General features: G+C 46.6%; 3 protein-coding genes across 3 annotated transcripts in view; 2 read left to right on the forward strand and 1 right to left on the reverse strand.

Moving 5' to 3' along the window:
- Positions 1-2,090, forward strand: part of LOC118795476 (ras-related protein Rab-6B) — a 63,864-nt gene extending 61,774 nt beyond the window's left edge. The window contains exon 8 of the mRNA XM_036553965.1: positions 807-2,090. Coding sequence (XP_036409858.1) covers positions 807-871 — 65 coding nt within the window. The 3' untranslated portion in view covers positions 872-2,090. The remainder of the gene's footprint in view (positions 1-806) is intronic.
- Positions 2,091-5,615: 3,525 nt separating this feature from the next.
- On the forward strand, positions 5,616-12,229 carry aire (autoimmune regulator). The gene is made up of 13 exons (XM_036553895.1): positions 5,616-5,762; positions 6,220-6,389; positions 6,504-6,631; positions 6,719-6,784; positions 7,184-7,297; positions 7,690-7,835; positions 8,503-8,624; positions 9,134-9,203; positions 9,584-9,697; positions 10,856-10,971; positions 11,421-11,508; positions 11,657-11,746; positions 12,149-12,229. The coding sequence occupies exons 1-13, from the start codon at positions 5,616-5,618 to the stop codon at positions 12,227-12,229; spliced, it is 1,452 nt and encodes a 483-aa protein (XP_036409788.1).
- A 2,760-nt stretch (positions 12,230-14,989) lies between these two features.
- LOC118795435 (RING finger protein 223-like) lies at positions 14,990-17,201 on the reverse strand. Its single transcript, XM_036553897.1, has 2 exons — positions 17,076-17,201; positions 14,990-15,337 (listed from the first exon to the last, which is right to left on the reverse strand). Exon 2 carries the CDS (start codon positions 15,317-15,319, stop codon positions 14,990-14,992), a length of 330 nt encoding a protein of 109 aa, XP_036409790.1. The 5' UTR covers positions 15,320-15,337; positions 17,076-17,201.
- Positions 17,202-18,341: the final 1,140 nt, after the last annotated feature.

Here is an 18,341-nt window from a genome sequence, read left to right on the forward strand (position 1 = left end):
CTTTCACACCCCCCTCCCAGCCTAGTGCTGAGGCCCTGAACCCCCCCCCACAATGTTTCACAGAGAACCAGGAGCCAGAGCCCGGCCCGGAGAAGCTGCCATTGGCTCAGTGAGGGATCTTATCAGGGAGGAGTCTACCATACCAGTGCTCAGACCTCATGTCACTTTAATTCGCCTGTCAGCAGCAGATATTAAATATACATTTCCACCTGTCCCTGCTCATACCAAAGCATGCATTTTACATAACTTAGGATCCGTCATGTTTGCTGTACCCACCTGAGACCGTTTTAATTCATTCGCATCAGTCCGGCCGCGTATTCCTCCCGCCCTGTCTCTGTTTGTGTCAGTCATCGCGCTTTAACCAGAGGGGTGACATCACCGTACGGGACGAACAGGGAGATGTTTCAGAGATCCGCACTGTAGCAGGAAAGGATGCCACCTGGCTCCTGAGAGACATCAGAGCCGTGATGTAGCATATTCCCCACATCAGGTTTCGCACACATCTCGGCTGGCTGCAGTGGGGGTTGCGGGATTTTCCATGGTGTGTAAATAGTCTGTTTTTTCAAAGTAAAAAAGCTTTAAACAGGGCAGTTCTTGATGTTTGCTGTTGTTCTGACTTCATATAACCCTACACCAGTGATTATGTCATCAAATATCATCTTATGGCTGGTATTGAAAATTTAATGCAGATTTTGCGTAACAGGCCTGCAGGGATTCCTGCATTCCTTGTGTACCGTGTGTGCAAAACCGTTTGTCTTCACAGCTTTTTTTTTCCAAAGTTTTCCTTAACAGCCCACCCCCTCCAGTGATTGACATCAAGCTGGACAAACCGCAGGAGCCCCCGACCACTGAAGGAGGCTGTTCCTGTTAATGCACAGGACCCCGACTGGGCGGGCATCATTTACACCACATGCTTGTTGTGTTGCTTCCTATTGGTTAGCTTCCAGTTGAGTTTTCAGATTGGATATTTGGCCTTTTACATCTGATTGGTTGGAACTAGTGTTACTTCAATCTTCAGTTGTAAAATATTGTACTTTACTAACGAAATTGCCAAAAAAAAAGTCTTAAAAATTCAAAAAGAAAAAAAAAAACAGAAAGAAAAAAAATATGGTAGATGAATTCCAAACGTGTGTATACTTTTTTGAAAAACTAGAAAGGTACAGTTTTTTGTTTTGTATTTTTGTATACATAAGGAAAAGCACTAAAAACAATGCAGACAACCTAAGTATTCAGCTTGTTCCAGAACCAGAGGGATTGGACCCAGCCAGTCCTATAGCTGTAAAGAAAAAAACACTAGCATTCCTGACAATATACACAGCATGCATGCAAGCAGTTTTTCAGCATTTATTCTGTCTGCCGATGTACACAAGTTGATAATGTTCAAGCTTATTAACACCTGTGACTTTATGCATCACGTGGAAAGTTCTCTCGTCTGACATTCCTGTAAAAAAAAAAATGGATTTGAATACTTGATTTAAGAATTTGTTTTCAGTCGTTAGTATGTGTAAATGTTATCTATCTATACAGGCAACTTTAGATAGCAACTGGACCCTTTGAAAAAGCCATGTCCTTTGAAGCATTGCGTATTGTTTTATTTTTGCTGGTGTGATTTCACAAGCTTTCCCAGACACTGAGACGCACTACACGGTACTGTATATAGTATTTCTATGGTCGTGATCATCCTTAGTTAGATGCAGTGCTGATTCACCGATGAGGAAGACACACAGGGGGTTTTAAAGAACCTAAGGGCTTCACTTTGGCCTTGACTTTTCCCCACCGACAGCCGTGTGTTTCGTTACTGAGTTCTTCGTGTCGTCAGATTTGTCCATCGGATACGATACAGCTAGCAGGTGTCTCCATGGCAACAATCCCGGCAATAGATTACTTTAGTTTGCACTTTCAGGCCTTTACGATTAAGGTGTCAAAGCTGGACAGTTTAAGCATGGAGCCAGGCTGAGGTGAGGGTGGCTCCCACTGTCAGATGTCCTGAGACCAAAAGCCAGCACGACAAAACCTGAAACATCACTGATGTACTTTGATGCTTTTGGGAGACTATCTGAGGAGACCAGGGAGTTGACTTGGAAAAAAAACAAAACGCAGTTTTAGCGTGATGTGTGCATTGTTTTAGGTTTGCAGAGGAATTTGTTTTGGGGGGAAAAAATCTGATCAGGAAGAGCAACGGAACTTAACTGGGTTTTTGTTTGGCCAGTGGTCAGTGAAATGATTTTATTTGAAATGTCTTTCTTGTGAGACTTAAATGCACTTTTTTGTATATGTTTTGATGATGTAAAATCTACTGTCCTATAGTAGCCTTCACTGTAAATGGAATATACCACTTGTCTTCATAGCAACTGGAATATCTCAAAAATCTATATCACGTTTAAAAATCGCCTAGTTTCTAGTAGTATCTTTATGGTCACCAGAGCCTGTAGCTCAGAGAGGGCTTTGAATGTGGGTAATATCTTCAGTTTAAAATGAGCCAAAAAGCTGTCAGTAGGAAGGCAGCCGAGAGCAGAGAATCTGCCTGTATTACGGTGTGCCCATGCACAGTCATGCAGCAGTCTGGTGTTTCGGTTTACAGAAAAGCTGAGGAGGAGGTTGCCTGCTGTATCTGTCAGCCTACGAGACCAGGAATCCTCCTTCAAAAAAGGACAAGTAATTCTGCACCCTTTTACCACAATCAATGTACGTGTGTTTCTCACTGTTTGTGACAGCGTTGTTTGGCAATAGAAGGTTTGACTGTCAATTTGCCCAAAAACTGATGCTGTGACGGGCAGATATGTTTTTGAGGAGGACTGTAGATCCATATCCACAGCTTGTTTTGAATTTATGTGTCTGACAGGACTATGGAAGGTGTAGAATATTCAGGCCCTGAAATGGGGCCCCATTGCCCTTGCCCCACTGTGTAAAGTATCACGCCACACATCCACCGTAGTCACGAGGGATGCAGAGAGGGCCTCAGTGCTGAATGTCCATGCTGTCCCCACCACGATTTGCTTTCTGTCAACTTATTTATTACACCGGTGCCTTCTGGGAACACACAAAGGCAAGCAATGTGCTCCACGTCGGGGGTCGAGAGAGCTCTGCAGTGGAGCTCGGGTACAGAGGGGAGCGCCTGGGATCTGGGGGTGGGCGGGTTATTTATTGATTGGCAGGTTAATTGAAACTTGTACTTGTCATACGTTAGCCATTTTTTTCTGGAGGATGTGAGGCTGTTTTGAGCTGTGCCGTGACAGGGGCTCAGAGGAGAGCCCCCACCTCTCTGTCCACAGAGCCTGCAGTGAGGGGTACAGTGAACTCTTGGTAAGGTTTTCATTTGGCCAGGGGAAGGACAGGTTTGGGTGTCCCCCAGCTACCACACAACGCTCTTGGCTCGTAACGCTTCTGTAGCATCGCAGCAACGTTACGGCAATGTTGAGGGAACGTTGTGTGCTAGCTGGGTCCAGCTGTAGCGGGCAAGGCCATTCCCAGTGCTGATGTCACCACTCCATCAGGGCCTGGCTGAAACAGAACTCTGCTCTCCACTCACACTGTATAGAGATTTAGCATGTCTGTCTAAGAGATCAATAAAGATGTCTTATTACCAAACCTGTGCCTGGTTCTCTCATTGTCATACACCTTTTTATGCCTCCTGGCCATGTGGTTGTGTCCTGACACTTTTGAACTTCTAGTAGGAGAAATTCCTGATGTTTAACTAGGTAGTCCATGTAATGCTGCTTTATACTGACACATTTTAACAAGAAAAAAGGTGAAACAGAAATGAAATATTTTTGTCTTCATTTGACTTCCCTTTCTTCCTCTGAGCAGCCACCAGTGATGTACATATTTGTGTGTGTGTCTGTGTGTGAGTATGTGTGTGTGTGTCTGTGCAGGCATGTGTGAGTGTGTCTGTGTGAGTGTGTGTGTGTGTGTGTCTGTGTGAGTGTGTGTGTGTGTGTGTGTGTGTGTGTGTGTGTGTGTGTGTGTGAGTGAGTGTGTCTGAGAATGTGTATGTGTGTGTGAGTGTGTGTGAGTGTGTCTGAGAACGTGTATGTGTCTGTGTATGTGTGTATGTGTGTGTGTGTGTGTGTGTGTGTGTGTGTGTGTGTGTGTGTGTGTGTGTGTGTGTGTGTGTGTGTGTGTGTGTCTGAGAATGTGTATGTGTCTGTGTGTGTGTCTGTGTGAGTGACAAAGCCAGTTATGACAGGCTAAAACAGACACCCAGGCAGAGACGGCTGATGACACTGCCCAGCTTTGAGCTACACTTTGGCTACACTGTGCTGCCCCTGGGTATGACTGACTGAGCTGACTGAGCCACTCAGGAGCCTCAGAATTTTGCATTCTTAGGAGAAAAACAACAGGCCGTGGAGCTGGGAGTGTAGTTGCTGTGTTGCTGGCTGATCTCTGCGTTGAACCTCACGCTGTGTAGCTGGAAAGACCCTTCTTCTGCGGAGGGGTGTCAGTGTGAGGTTTGTGCTGTGTCTCTGCTGACCGTTGCAGCGTTAGCACCTGGGCTTCCCCCTCCTCGTGACCCAGCGTCCCCGGGGAAGAGGGGGCCTCTGGGGAGGACATGGTCCACGGGGCGGCAGGAGCACAGAGCGAAACCAAGCCACTGTTCAGCTGCGGACTTTCCAAACTGCCGCCACTAACCGGCCCACAGCTCTGAGAGTCTAACAGGACCCTCACACGCAACTGAAAATGCAGGACAGTATGCAGCTTCCATAGTGTCATGTCCGCTATGGAAAGGACAGGAACAGTAAAACCCAACTGTGGACCCAATTAGCCTGAAATTTCGGGATTTGTAATGATGACGAAGGTGTATGCTTTTGGTATGTTATTATTATTGTCATTCAGGAGATGCTCTTAACCAGATCGACTTACATAGGTTACACAGTTTCTTACATGTTATCCATTTATGTAGCTGGGTATTTACTGAGGCAATTATGGGATCAGTACTTTGCTCAAGGGTACAGCAGCAGCGTCCCAGTGTTGAACTAGTCATGTTGTTCTGTCCCAGACTTGAACAAGCAACTTTTCAGTTACAAGCCCTGCTCCTTACCTCTGCGCTACACTGCTGCAGGTATGCTGATGTTCGCTGGGTAATGTAAGCTGATCTTCCACCATGTGATCCAACTGGCTTTTGACTAATGAGGCAGTTGACCCTTGAGTGTCAGTTCCTATACCACAGAGTGACAGTGGATGGGGATTAGGCGGTGGTACACACACAGAGCTGGAGTTGCAGCACTAAATCAGTGCTGGTTTCACTGGAACTGTTCCAGAACCCCCACATCCCCCTCTCAGTCATGCAAAAGGCTCAGGTGCTAATTGGCAGCTTCTCAAATGGCTTTAGAGACACATAAAAGTGAAACACAGCTGCAGATCCTTCTGGATTCCTATTCTCAACACCAAAGGTAGGCTTGTTTTTTACCACCTGTTGTAGACTTCATCACAGGCTGTAACTATTTGAATTGTTTCCGATATATGCCCATATGCTTTATGCTACTTTGAAGTGTCACTATGCTGAAATAGAGACATTTACCAAAGAGTAAATAGACGTTCCAATATATGTGCTTTGCCCTATTTAAACCCAGTCGCCCTGGTGCTTCTCTGTCTCACTCAATCCTTTCAGTTCAGGTATGAACACCATGGAAGGCAATAGGGACCCTGATCTGCCCTCCCAGCTCAGGGCATCCAGGACGGAAATCGCCATGGCAATCGACGATCCCTTCCCCTTACTCTATGGGCTGGCGGACCGCGACATCATCACAGATCACCTGTTCAAGGTGCTGCCTCACGCGAACTGTTCTCATTCAGGAGCATCACGGTCTGTTCCCGCTCAATAAGAAACAAGAAGCAAATGTAAACTTTTAAACTTTGCAAACTTTCTGTGCAAAATGCAACATTCAACAGCATGCAGTTTAAAAGACAATTCCAGCTGAAATAATGGAATCTAAGGGGGCGAATAGACCTGAAAATCCGAAGGGTAACAGAGTAAAATGAATGCTCTTATTCACAGCTTCCTGTAAATGCAGTATAAACAGCATGCCAAATTTCCTCAGAACATCCGAGACAATTTATTTTGAAGAAAAGGCCTATAGGAGCCTGTTAGAATCATTTACTTTCATTTTCAGGGGGTTTGCAGTGCATGCAGCCATAGATGTAAGCCTGTTTGAAGGAGAGAGGGTCTGTAGCCCTCCCTGCCGGGAGAGTCAGTCTCCTGCTCACTGTGACCTCCTGCAGGAGACCCTGGAGAAGACGAGGCAGGAGGGAATCCACAAGGCTGTCTACTCTCTGCTCACCTGGCTCCTCGACCAAGACACCCGCCTCATCAAGGCCTTCTGGAGCAACCTGTCCAAGGAGTACAACCAGGAGCGGTACCCCAAACTGCAGGCTGTAATCTCCAGCCTAAAGTCAGGTAACGGGGGCCATGGGGGGTGGGGGGGAGGGCGAGGGTTTAAGTTGACCCCGGTGGAAATGAACACAATTTCGGGGTTGCTGTTGGTAGATGGTGTGCCAAAGCGAAGTAAGAAGCCTCAGGGTGGCTCTAAGATGGCTGTCCAACCACGAGCGCCGCAGAGCAGAAAGAGGAGCCCGAGAGAGGAGGAGCCGGCACATCATCCCCAGCACCACGCCAAGCGGCCAAGCAGCCCAGGTCAGGTGTCCACCAGAGGGCGACAAAGAGACATTGGCTCACCGTGCTGAACTGAAAAGTGCAACTCGGTGTTTTCTGATTACACAGGGACCAAAGTGAAGTCTGTCAGGAAGACGGACAGCTCTGAGATTTCTCGGCTGCCAGTGGGAAACGGTAGGATTGCTGTTGCAGCTCATTTGCTGAGCTCCCAGCTACACACTTTTGCTGGGATTTCCTTTCCTGTAGAATCATGCCTTAACTGAACGCTTCATTCCACACTGAGGCAAGAGTCAGCTCAACCAGTCTACTTATTATATCCAGACAAATAAGCTCCCAAATACATTCCCTAAATACACCTTGAGTTTTCACAAAATTTAAATGGATTTCAGGAGCTACATATCAGTTTGCAGAGAACAGATTAAAGTGTCCTTTAACATCTGTTAGAAGCAGGAGCTGGAGACCTGGAGATCAGTGGTCTTGAGTCAGACTTGTATGGGTAATTTTCTCCCAATGTTTCTCTGGTTAAGTTGCTTGATCAGATTTGTAAATGAAAGCTGGCCTCGTCTGCCACAGGGATCCAGGCAATGGCCACCTCAGTCCAGAGAGCGGTCACCCTGTCGTCCAGCGAGCTGCCGGTCAGCTGCGGGACAGTGGAGGAGATCCTCATTAAGCAGGTCTTTGAGTCTGGTAAGCACCAATCACACGCAAGAATGACAAGCTTCTATGGGCTGTGAAGTTTGAGTCTGAAAACCACCAATCAAATGAAAGCCGTGTGACTTGAGTGGAAAAGCTTCTACTGTGAAGTTTTTGTCTGGTAAGCACCAAGCACATGCAAGGAGTGTGATATAAAAGGTAAGCTTCTACCTGCTATGCGGTTTGTGTTAGACATGTTCGGATATGTGGCATCATTACATGTAGTCAGTGTGCATAGGTACAGTCACCCTCACACAAATGTGGAAAGTTATGTAAATGCAGTGATTTTTCATCCTTTTTTGACAGTATCTCTTCTGTTGGCTTTTAATGATGTCATCATCTAGGTGTTTCAGGCCTCCTTCTTAACCGCAGCTGCTTGCTTGCAGGGAGCTCCAAGAAATGCATTAAAGTGGGCAGCGAGTTCTACTCTCCCAGCAAGCTTGATGAGCTGGCTGGAAGGAACAAGTCAAAGGCTGCAAAGACCCACATTCGCCACAAGGGGGCAACCTCATCAAGCACCAGAATCACAGAGGTAAGCTGTACACTAACAATTAATTGCTTGGCAGGTGCTCTTGAAAAAAACAAAAGTACAACAGTAGGTATGATGAGGCCACGTGAACCACAGTATATGTGTAAAGACACTGCACTTCCTCATGCGTCTGTCATGCAGAGCTATACTACTCTGTCTCACTAAATACCTGGTACTAATAAATGCTAAGAATCAACAGCATATTTACAGGGAAGTTATTGCCAAAGTATATAAAGGAGTTTTATGTCATTGCTTGGGAGAGTTTCAGGATGCTGCATCATTTCTGGGGAATTAAAATCTCATTATTTTGATTGGCGCTGGTGGCTGCAGGAGGTGGAGCTCAAATTCATTGGAGACACGGAACTTGGCTGACATCTACTTTTTTTTTTTTGTCACTGTCAGGATGACGTTGAAACGGTAGCTGATAGACTGCACGTAATGTTTTTATACCCATAAAATAAATCAAAGGAGCTGTACACAGTTTGCCAAAGTAATCTTCAGGCCTCTTCTTATCTCCTTGTAATGTTGTTGGCTTGCTGCGGACTCCAGAGAGCCCAGGCAGGGCGGAGTCTGCGTCCCTCTTTACGCTGTCAGTGAGTAAACAGTGCTTCCTTCCCATGCCTCCTTTTTCTCGTGCGGGCACGTGCGGAACGCTGCGCTGGTGTTGCAGGTCCCGCGAAACGACGACGAGTGTGCGGTGTGTAAGGACGGGGGAGAGCTCATCTGCTGTGACGGCTGCCCCAGGGCCTTCCACCTCACCTGCCTGGTGCCTCCCCTCACCGCCATCCCCAGGTAAGGCCCCCTCACCTCCATCCCCAGGTAAGGCCCCCCTCACCTCCATCCCCAGGTAAGGCCCCCCTCACCTCCATCCCCAGGTAAGGCCCCTCACCTCCATCCCCAGGTAAGGCCCCCCTCACCTCCATCCCCAGGTAAGGCCCCCTCACCGCCATCCCCAGGTAAGGCCCCCTCACCTCCATCCCCAGGTAAGGCCCTCTCACCTCCATCCCCAGGTAAGGCCCCCTCACCTCCATCCCCAGGTAAGGCCCTCTCACCTCCATCCCCAGGTAAGGCCCCCTCACCTCCATCCCCAGGTAAGGCCCTCTCACCTCCATCCCCAGGTAAGGCCCTCTCACCTCCATCCCCAGGTAAGGCCCCCTCACCTCCATTCCCAGGTAAGGCCCCCTCACCTCCATTCCCAGGTAAGGCCCCCCTCACCTCCATTCCCAGGTAAGGCCCCCTCAGGTAAGGGCAGAGGAGAGCAGTGTGTGCACTCAGCCCTGCTGTCCGCTGCTCTGTTCCAGCGGGACGTGGCGTTGTCAGCTGTGTCACGGCGGCCAGGTGGAGGCTGACAGGACCTACACACCTGTGCAGGTGAGCATGAGGGCTCCGTTAGGAATGGGTCAATAATAATAATAACTAACTACTGATGTCATTTCAGCCTGTTTGCACAAATTACACTTTGTAGTAACATTGTAGTTAACACCATTATTTTCTCAATGTATTTCTGTAAAAATGTATTCAGGTCACTGCAATGTTACAGGAAAACTGTGAGAATGAAATATGCTAGCTAGTTTATATGCTCAGGGACAGCCATTTCTCACTGTGTTAAATGAACAATGTTACCAAGACCAATCTTACAGAGATTACAGTGGAAAAAAATGTTAAAGAATTAAGTTTTTATGGTTGCTTGTGTCCTGTCTTCTTCGTTGTGGTTGAGCATTTGACCTCTGACCTTGCTTCAGACTGCCCAGCTGACAGAGACCAGCTCCAGCTCCACAGTGGACTTCTCCTTCTTCTCCACCCTCTCCTCCACCTCCCTCTCCAGCGTCTCCACCACCAAGAGCTGCCAGGCCTCAGGCTCCCAGGTGCAGCCCCAGGGGGTTGTGGGAAATAAGGGAACAGAAATGTTAACTGCTACTACTCACTGGCAGCCATACTGCCCTGCAGCTCTCTCCTGCCTGAGGGCTGAAACTGAGCAACGATGGGCTTGATTAGTTAAACCACGGGATGGGAGCCCTGCTGAGGAAAACCAGCCTGGTGAACGTGGTGCTGGTTGGGCAGTAGGGGGCAGTCTTCCCCTTGGATCGAAGCCATTAAATCAAGGTCCTGACTCCTCACTGCGGGCATTAAAGATGCCATGACACTAAGTGTGTTCCCTGACATCCTACATTCCTGTCAGGCTGTATGAATCTGGCCAATAATCCTCAGTTTCAATTAGGGGATTCATCCACATCACCTGTGTGGAGAATGTTCTGCCACAAAACAGCTGCACTGTGCCACCCAGGTGGGTGCAACACATTAGTGGTGGTTGTGGTGAGCCCCCCCCCCCCCCCCTTCACAGTAATGTACTGTTAGAGCCTTGAAAGGCACTATATAAATATAATCCATTATTATTCTTATTTCACCACATCATCACATTTCATATTTCACTAAGACAAGGGTTAGCACCAGGCCCAGAAACTGCACTAGCAGGTTTTGTAGGTTGACTGGCAATCTGTTGTCATTACATGAATGAATTGCCTGCACCATGCTGGTTACTGCTCATGCTGGTCTGGTAATTGCTATTAAATTGCTAGTAACCACAAATTATTGTTTGGAAGTGTGCGGTGGTTGAACAGCGCTCACACACCTCGGTATGTGGAAGAGTAATGTTTTTCTGTGGGAGAGCAGATGGAGCCGGTAGAGTAATAATTACCATTGTAAGGGTTGTAGGGGAGAACTACAGAGAGTTTCCAGAGAAGAGTTAAGCCCACACGACAGGGTGCAGGAATGCAGGATAATAAAATAACTAGGCACACTGCCAGTTTTAAAGTACTGGACTTTAATCAAACATGAATTTGTATTGTTTTATGTATTTATTCTTTGGTAATGTCTTTTTCTTTGTTATGTACGTGCGTGTGTGTGTGTGTGTGTGTGTGTGTGTGTGTGTGTGTGTGTGTGCGTGCGCGCGTGTGCGTGCGCGCGTGTGTGTGTATGTGTGTATGTGTGTATGTGTGTATGTGTGTGTGTGTGTGTTTGTGCAGCTCCTGGGCTCTGAGGCCGTTCTGGATGAGCGGTGTGGGGTGTGTCAGCTGGGGGGGGAGCTGAGCTCCTGCCCTCATTGCCTGCAGGCCTTTCACCCCCGCTGCCATTTCTCCAGGTGAGACACCTGCTGTCCCCAACGCTGCCAGCATCCACACACAAACACCTACTCACATTTAATCAAACTTCATATCAGCATAATATCAAATGAGTGTGGAAACAACAGCAATATTATTTCAGTTACAGTAATTTCCTGGAGACCGCAGGATGGCCAAGGTAATATAAAAGATGAGATAAGATCAGATAAGATAAGATAAGATAAGGTAAAAAAAAAAAAACAGTCACCTGGTGGCTGCAGGATATCGAAGACAAGTTTACGAGTTTAATACTGTTTACAGCTGGATAAATGATTGTTAACATTTATACGTAGTCATGTCTCACGTGTACTGTCAGATAGTACATGACTGTTGCTTAGTTTTACAAAATGTGATTTCTTCTCGACAGGGGGACAGTGGGGATGTACAGTGCTGAAGTGTGGTTCTGTCTGTGCTTGTCTCTGCTTTGCAGCGGGAAGGCCAAGTGCAGGTCCTGCAGTAAGATGTGGGCGAGCTCCAGCCAGCGTGACAGGCCTGTGGCAGAGTCCGAGGGGATGCAGGTGCAGAGCAGTCCGCTTTCAGGGGCATTTAAAACTGCGGTGGCACAGGGTCTCGCTCCAGGCCGGTTACCTGGGCACCTGAACCCATGAGCCGCTGGTGCAGAGTCCGATGCACTCAAACGCCACCTGTGTCTGTCTGTACTGGCAGGTGGTCCTCCTCGACAACCCCCCAGAGCAGAGCGGCTCTCTCTCGGAGCAGGTCTTGAACAAAGAGGAGCTGGACTCCATCATGGGAGAGGTGAGGAGAGCTCCACAGCACACCCCTGCAGCCCGATGGGCCCTCAGTTAGAGTGGCTCTGTGTTCGGCTTGCAGGCCGGGTCCAGTCCCCATGCAGAGCCAGCGTTCTGGTGCACGATCGGGCAGACAGCCAATCAGCACCGTTTAAACTCTTTCAGGTATACCACTGCTCTCCTGCAGTAGGACGGCCCTACATTACATTACTGTCATTTAGCAGACACTCATATCCAGAGCGACTTCAAATTTTATCCATTATACAGCTGGATATTTACTGATGTAGTATACCACTACACCACACTGCTGCCCTGTGAGTAAGGATGAAATACAGTATGAATGGGGTTGAGGCAGGAGGTAGCCATTTTGGCTGTGTCTGACTGTCTGTCCGATTGTCTCTCTGTGCAGGGCTCCATAGACGGGATTTTGCAGTGGGCCCTCCACAACATCTCCCGGCCTCTCTCCGAGAACCAGGGCTTCTTCCAGTGAGGCACACACACGGCACTCTGCAGCTTATCAAATCGAGGGAAAGGAAAAATATTACATTATATCACATCAAATTCATTTCACAAATGCTCTTATCCGGTATGACTTCCAGCACAAGAGAACAGAAGTGTGTCCATCCAAGATAAATGAGCAACAGTGTCAAACCAGGCTAATCATACTCCCAGACTAGCTAGTGCCTACACACCATTCAAGCACTAGCACAAGTTAATTTCAGCTGCTCTGAAACTAGACAGTCTAGAAAACTATGGGAAATTGTAAGGTACATATACTACCTTATACCTCAATATCACTAAATAACAATATCCATAACATATAGTGATACTACAAGCAAATAATACTAGTATGAACAGCAAGTGCTTGGGGGTTGGGACTGTGGGGGGACCGAGATGCAGTCTGAGGAGGTGAGTCTTCTGTCTGTGTCGGAAGATGGCCAGTGATTCCGCTGTCCTGACCACTGACCACCACTGAGGGACCAGTGCAGACAGGCGTTGTGGCTGACAGGAGAGACCATGCTGGGAGGGAACAGTCAGTTACCCCAAGGTTGCAGAGTGGAGTGATCTGGCTGGTGCATAGGGTTTGAGGACAAGCTATAAAACACTCTGAAAGTCAAAGGACAGATTTATCTCTTTACATATAAACATTGTGACAGTGTGTTTTCTTTCCTGTTAGGCTGTTCTTCATTGTAGAGGTTTCAAGCAGCCATGTGAATCGCCATTAAAAGAATGTGCATGACAACACCGTAGGCTTCAGTGGTTTCAGTGGGGAGGTGCTGGGAATTTAGGAGGCTGTGAAGATCACAGTAAAGTCCAGTAGAACTGAAGCAGTTTGTGTGAGACTTTCTGTTGTAGAGTCCACAGTGTGAAATATCTGGAATCATGCCCTACTCATACACTCTAAGAGGGTTCCTTCACCATGGGATCAGAACACAAGAAGTTTAAAAAAAGATCACTACATCCCAGGTAGATCACCACTTTTGTGGGTATGCTCCTTTTAGCATAATGCTCATTATAAAAAAACATCAGTATAGCAGGTCACAATTTATTTTCAAATCTGTTTTATTACAAATGCCTAAAAAACATCAATATATACAGAACACAAAAAGTTCACAGATTACATTTACATTTACATTTATTTACTTAGCGGACGCTTTTTTTCCAAAACAACGTACAAAAGTATTTATTAAGATGAAGACAAATTTCACAGATGGAGTTCATCAGTAATGTGACTCCTGGAGACCATCCAAAGGATGAGTTAGCAGAACCAATCAAACGGCAGCAGCCGAGAAAGACCAGAGAGAGAAGCAGCCACTGGTCCTCCACAGTCACAGGTTATACAGAGCATATTACTGCTTCCTGATGTAATGGCCCCACTTAGAATGCAACACATATATGACCACTTACAAGCATTTTCTTCATCAGATCTATCAACATTGTCGCACAAATCCATCAATGTGGCTCAGGCATACGGAAGTACATACAGTTTTCCTGTAAGGCACCTTGGAAATGAGGCACCAATCAAAACTTATCCAGACATCTATCTAGATATACTGCTTAACTGTACATTTTCTTTAAAAAAATAAGTATTGAAGTGTTCTCGTGGATCATCTTGCGCTGGTGTTCCCTTCAATCCTTCATAAGTCACACGGTGACCGGTGATAGCATATGCTGCATTGTTTTGCTTGGTGCGTCCTGAGCGGGTGTAATAATACGTCCAAAAAGTGCATTGGTGTTTCACATTGCTCTCCCTGCGGTGAGGCGTCTCACAGCGCTTCCCCATGCGGGCTCCTGTGCCACTGTTTGCTCTCTCTGCAGGGAAGGAATTTTTATTGCCTGTTAGCCGTTAGTGCAGTATTATGGCTCCCAAACACAATATTACACAAGTTTCATGAGTGAAGTCAGTGAAAATGTCTGACGGCTTTCTGGCTCTCGGCGTTCTGTGTTCTGTGTTGACCTACATTCACTTCTGCAGTATTGTCAGGGGAGAGTGTTGTGTGTTAGTGAACAAACTCCGGACACTGCATACGGTGTAACCTTAATGTAGTAGAGCCACACTTGACCACAAAGTCTCATGTTATGTGGACGACCTCAATAGACTGTGAGACTGTGAGTTACTCACGTGTGCTGGCCCGGTGCCACAGCCACTTGCAGGCGCCTGCCAATCTTTTTGAGGACTGCAGGAACTTCCAGCTTAATTTTGTAGCGTTCAAAGTACGAGCTGAAACAGAGAGGGAAGAGAGGGAGAGGAAGAGAAAGGGCCAGTTAGTACAGAGCCAATCGGGCATCGATTAGTCTAGATTTAACCTTTAACAGAGGCCTGTTCGTCTGCCAGCCTGAGGGACACCCCCTGAGTTCAGGACACTGCGAGAAACGAGGTGTGAGGAGGAAACCTGAAATACGCAAATCACAGGCAGGGGGAGGAGAGCAGCGGCAGCAGCAGCAGTCAGACATGCCTCTGCACGCACTCCACCTGCGATGACACGTTCCCAAGACCGAGAGCTGCCCTAAGTGTCAAGGTTAGAGATCTCTTCAGGAACAGCACCCCAGGGCTTTGATAACACCCGAGACTTGCATGCAGCATGCAAATCACTTCCTTGTGTGAATGCCCTTACATGAATCCTGAAAGCCCCTTTGAACTCTTCTGTGCGTTGTCATAACCCCGGTGTGAGTGGGTGAAACCGGCCTGTCCGGTAGGGTATGTCTTTAAGGGAGGCGCTGCCAGGTGTGAGGAAGGGGATGGGGTAATTCACCTTTTGGGCTGGGCAGCGGGTTGAGTCTGTCTGGACTCCTCCACCTCCTCTTCCTCCTGCTGCTCCTCACTGTCGCTCTCAGAGATCTGATCCCACACCTGGCTGTCCACCCACAGCGCCTCCTGCAGGCTGCGGTTGGGGGCGACGCAGGTCTTCCAGCGGCAGAGGGGGCAGGAGACGGACTGCAGGCCGCTGATTGGCCGGGCCATGCGCTGCAGACAGGGGGTGCAGAAGGTGTGGCGGCAGTGCAGTTTTCGGGGGACGCGCTCCCAGCGGGTGTAGGCCTGGTAGCACACGCTACATTCCCTCTCCTCACACAGAACCATGGCTCACTGCGACCGGGCCTGCCGGGAGCACACACACTGTTACACACCAAGACAATGACACACACACTGTTACACACCACTGCAACACACTACAAGAATAACACACACACACTGTTACACACTGCAACAATAACACACACACTGTTACACACCACTGCAACAATAACACGCAAGTAGTTACACACCACTGCACCAGTTAAAAGCAGACACTGTTTTACATGACTGCACAGAATCATGGCTCCCTTTACCATATTGCAATTGCGGCATCTTCAAAGGTCTTGCCGTAAGGGATGCCTCTGTTTTAAGCCTTTGGTAAACTTTTTCCTTATTAACGTCAATGTCATGAAGCTCGTTCTCTAATATTGCTTGTCTGTTTTAAAATGTGCTCATGGATTAATACATTTTATTATACATAATATTAGTTATAATACACACACGCAGTCCTTATTTGTAAAATACTCTCCAGCATATCATACTGTCCGTCAAAACACAAGACTTCAGTGTAAACAAATGAGGCTTTCTTACTCACTGCATACCCCTCCCTAAAGTGCTATTACATCAGCTCATTCTCATTTCAGAACGGACTGTAGCGACTGAACAAAGAAAAAATGTTGAGCAAAGAAAATGTCGTATGACTAAGCGGTGATGTCACAGACCGAAAGAAAACATCTCTATTGTCGGCGGCATGCTTGTAGTGGTGAACATTTGCATATTACCTGCGGTGCTCGATGATCACTGAGGAATGGTAAGCCAGTAAAGGCTTGCAAAAACATTTCTGCAGACCATATGCTAGGTTGTGTGTGTGTGTGTGTGCACGTGTGCGTGTGAGAGAGAAGGGAGAGGGGGTACAGTGGTAAGCTTTCAGTTACAATTAATGCAATATTCGAGTTCCCAAATGCATTTAAGCAGACTCTTACACATAAACTACAGAGACATTTAACATGCGGAAGTAATTCCATGAAGCACCTTGAACCTAAAATTATGCACAGTGACTTTGCCATGTATGAAGAGCACAGAAAATACACTGTAACATTGGTTCCCAAGCCCGGTCCGACGGCAGCCCCATGTAGGCAAATCTGCAAACTGAATGCGGACACTTGGCTGTGGTAATTGATTGGGACTTGATGACATTTCGAGAATACCACCAAGTCTTTCTAATATCTTTCTATATCTAAGTTGCTAAAAGCGTGTTTGCACGAAGAGAAAGATCAGAGAAATAGGTGCCTTCCAGATACTATTTCCTTCTGCCTGTCGAACAAATATTACAATTCAATATTAACGGAATAAGTCTACTTGAGAACAGACGTCTGGGTATTTTCATTATAAAGCCTATAACATTTAGTTGACAGCCCAGACGAGGGTTTCATTACGTCTAATATTAATATGTATAACTAATTTTGGCCAAAAAAGACAAATTACCATAAATAGGCCTACGTTTAAGAAATGCTATTACTTTTGTTCTTGCAACAAACACACTTGCAAGCTTTCCTTCCACCAAGTAACTGCAACAGCTAACCGCCAAGAGCTGTCAAATGCATACCAAATGCAAATCAAACCAAATCACCGGAGTTTAACTGGAACAAACCCTGGCATGCATAAAGGTACCCCAGGACCAGGGTTAGGAAACATTACTGTAACAGAGACATAACTTCGCTCCTCGCAGCGTTCCAGTGATGTAGTGAAAGAATAAAGAAATTCGTAGAAAAGAAAGTTTCATCATCATCATCATCATCATCATGAAAGAAAGTTTACTCACTGTAGTTGGACGCTATTCCCGCTACACAGGGGATGCAGGTGTTTTTCTCAGATCGGCGGTGCTGTGTATTTCCAGTATCCGTGTGTGTGATACAGACAGTGCAGATCTGAAGATCCTGCGCGTACTCGGTTTGCAGTCTGATAACCTTGCTCTGTCAATCTGCCCGCCTCTCGCGCTCTTTGTCTCTCCCGGTAGCGAATGGGGGATCGTGTGAGATGCTTTATAGACCAGGATGCGTAAAAGACTACTTGTTCCGCCCCCTTTTTCCAACAAACTTCCAAAGAAACGACAGAAGGGTGTAATCACGCCCTCTCAAAATTTCCGTGGAGGTGCAATCAAATCTCGCAGGTCGCCAGCATACCGATACAGACGATTTAAAAAGTAATCCAGAAAATGTCTTTTGGATCTGTTATGATTGCGGTGTTATGTAAATGGAATGTTGTTATTTTTTCGTGATGAAGTTGGCAAGCCAAGTTGGCAATGTAAAACTTTAGATTTTAGACCTGCGACGTAGGCTACCTGTACAATGATACCAAAAAGATGACAAAAATCAGCCATCACGTATTAGCTCAGTTTCATGACTTTTTACATTCAAAGCAATACTACATAACACCTTTGCAATGTCACTGACAAATTGCTGTATGAAGAGAGCAGAAATTTTCCAACCCTTTATTTCCAGAAAACCATAAGGAGAGAATAGTGGTACATAGGGTAGGTAGAATACAATTTTGAAAAAAAAATTGAAAAACTTACAAAAAATATTTATATATACATAAGACAAACAAATGTAATTCCATACTGTAAATCTAATTACAACCACTCTGCATCATCATCTCCTCTTTGGTCTGGATCCGGCCACAAAATTTCATCAACATCACAAAGGATGTTTTCCCTGGCCAGGCAATGCAGGAAATATGCCCTGGTATGTCTAATCCAGCCTTGGATGGCTTCTATGGACACATCCCCACAGGCCTCCTCCATGGAAATCAAGAGGTTTTCTCTTGTGTAGGGGTTACTGTCATAAATCTTCCACCGCCATGCTGACAAAAATTCCTCTATTGCATTGAGGAACGGGGAATATGCAGGTAAAAAAAGATTTGTGAATGCCCTATTTATAGAGATCCTGTGATTCTGATTGGTGTGTCACTAATTTAGTAGCTTTGTGTTTAACACCTGGGGAAAGGTGTGCTCTTTGAGTTTGGATGATAATGACTTGAGTGTATTGTATTGGTTGCGTGTGTTTGCTGAATGAACATATAGTGCAGT

Source organism: Megalops cyprinoides, chromosome 20 (genome assembly GCF_013368585.1).
Source record: "Megalops cyprinoides isolate fMegCyp1 chromosome 20, fMegCyp1.pri, whole genome shotgun sequence".
Taxonomy (NCBI): Eukaryota; Metazoa; Chordata; class Actinopteri; order Elopiformes; family Megalopidae; genus Megalops; species Megalops cyprinoides.

What these genes read in the sequence shown, in the direction of transcription:
- aire (XM_036553895.1), top strand. Translation starts at nt 5,616, where the DNA reads ATGAACACCATGGAAGGCAATAGGGACCCTGATCTGCCCTCCCAGCTC. An exon ending in CAAGCACCAGAATCACAGAG is followed by an intron (nt 7,836 to 8,502) that starts GTAAGCTGTACA and finishes CTGGTGTTGCAG; the next exon opens with GTCCCGCGAAACGACGACGA. An exon ending in GCCAGGCCTCAGGCTCCCAG is followed by an intron (nt 9,698 to 10,855) that starts GTGCAGCCCCAG and finishes GTGTTTGTGCAG; the next exon opens with CTCCTGGGCTCTGAGGCCGT.
- LOC118795435 (XM_036553897.1), bottom strand. Translation starts at nt 15,319, where the DNA reads ATGGTTCTGTGTGAGGAGAGGGAATGTAGCGTGTGCTACCAGGCCTAC.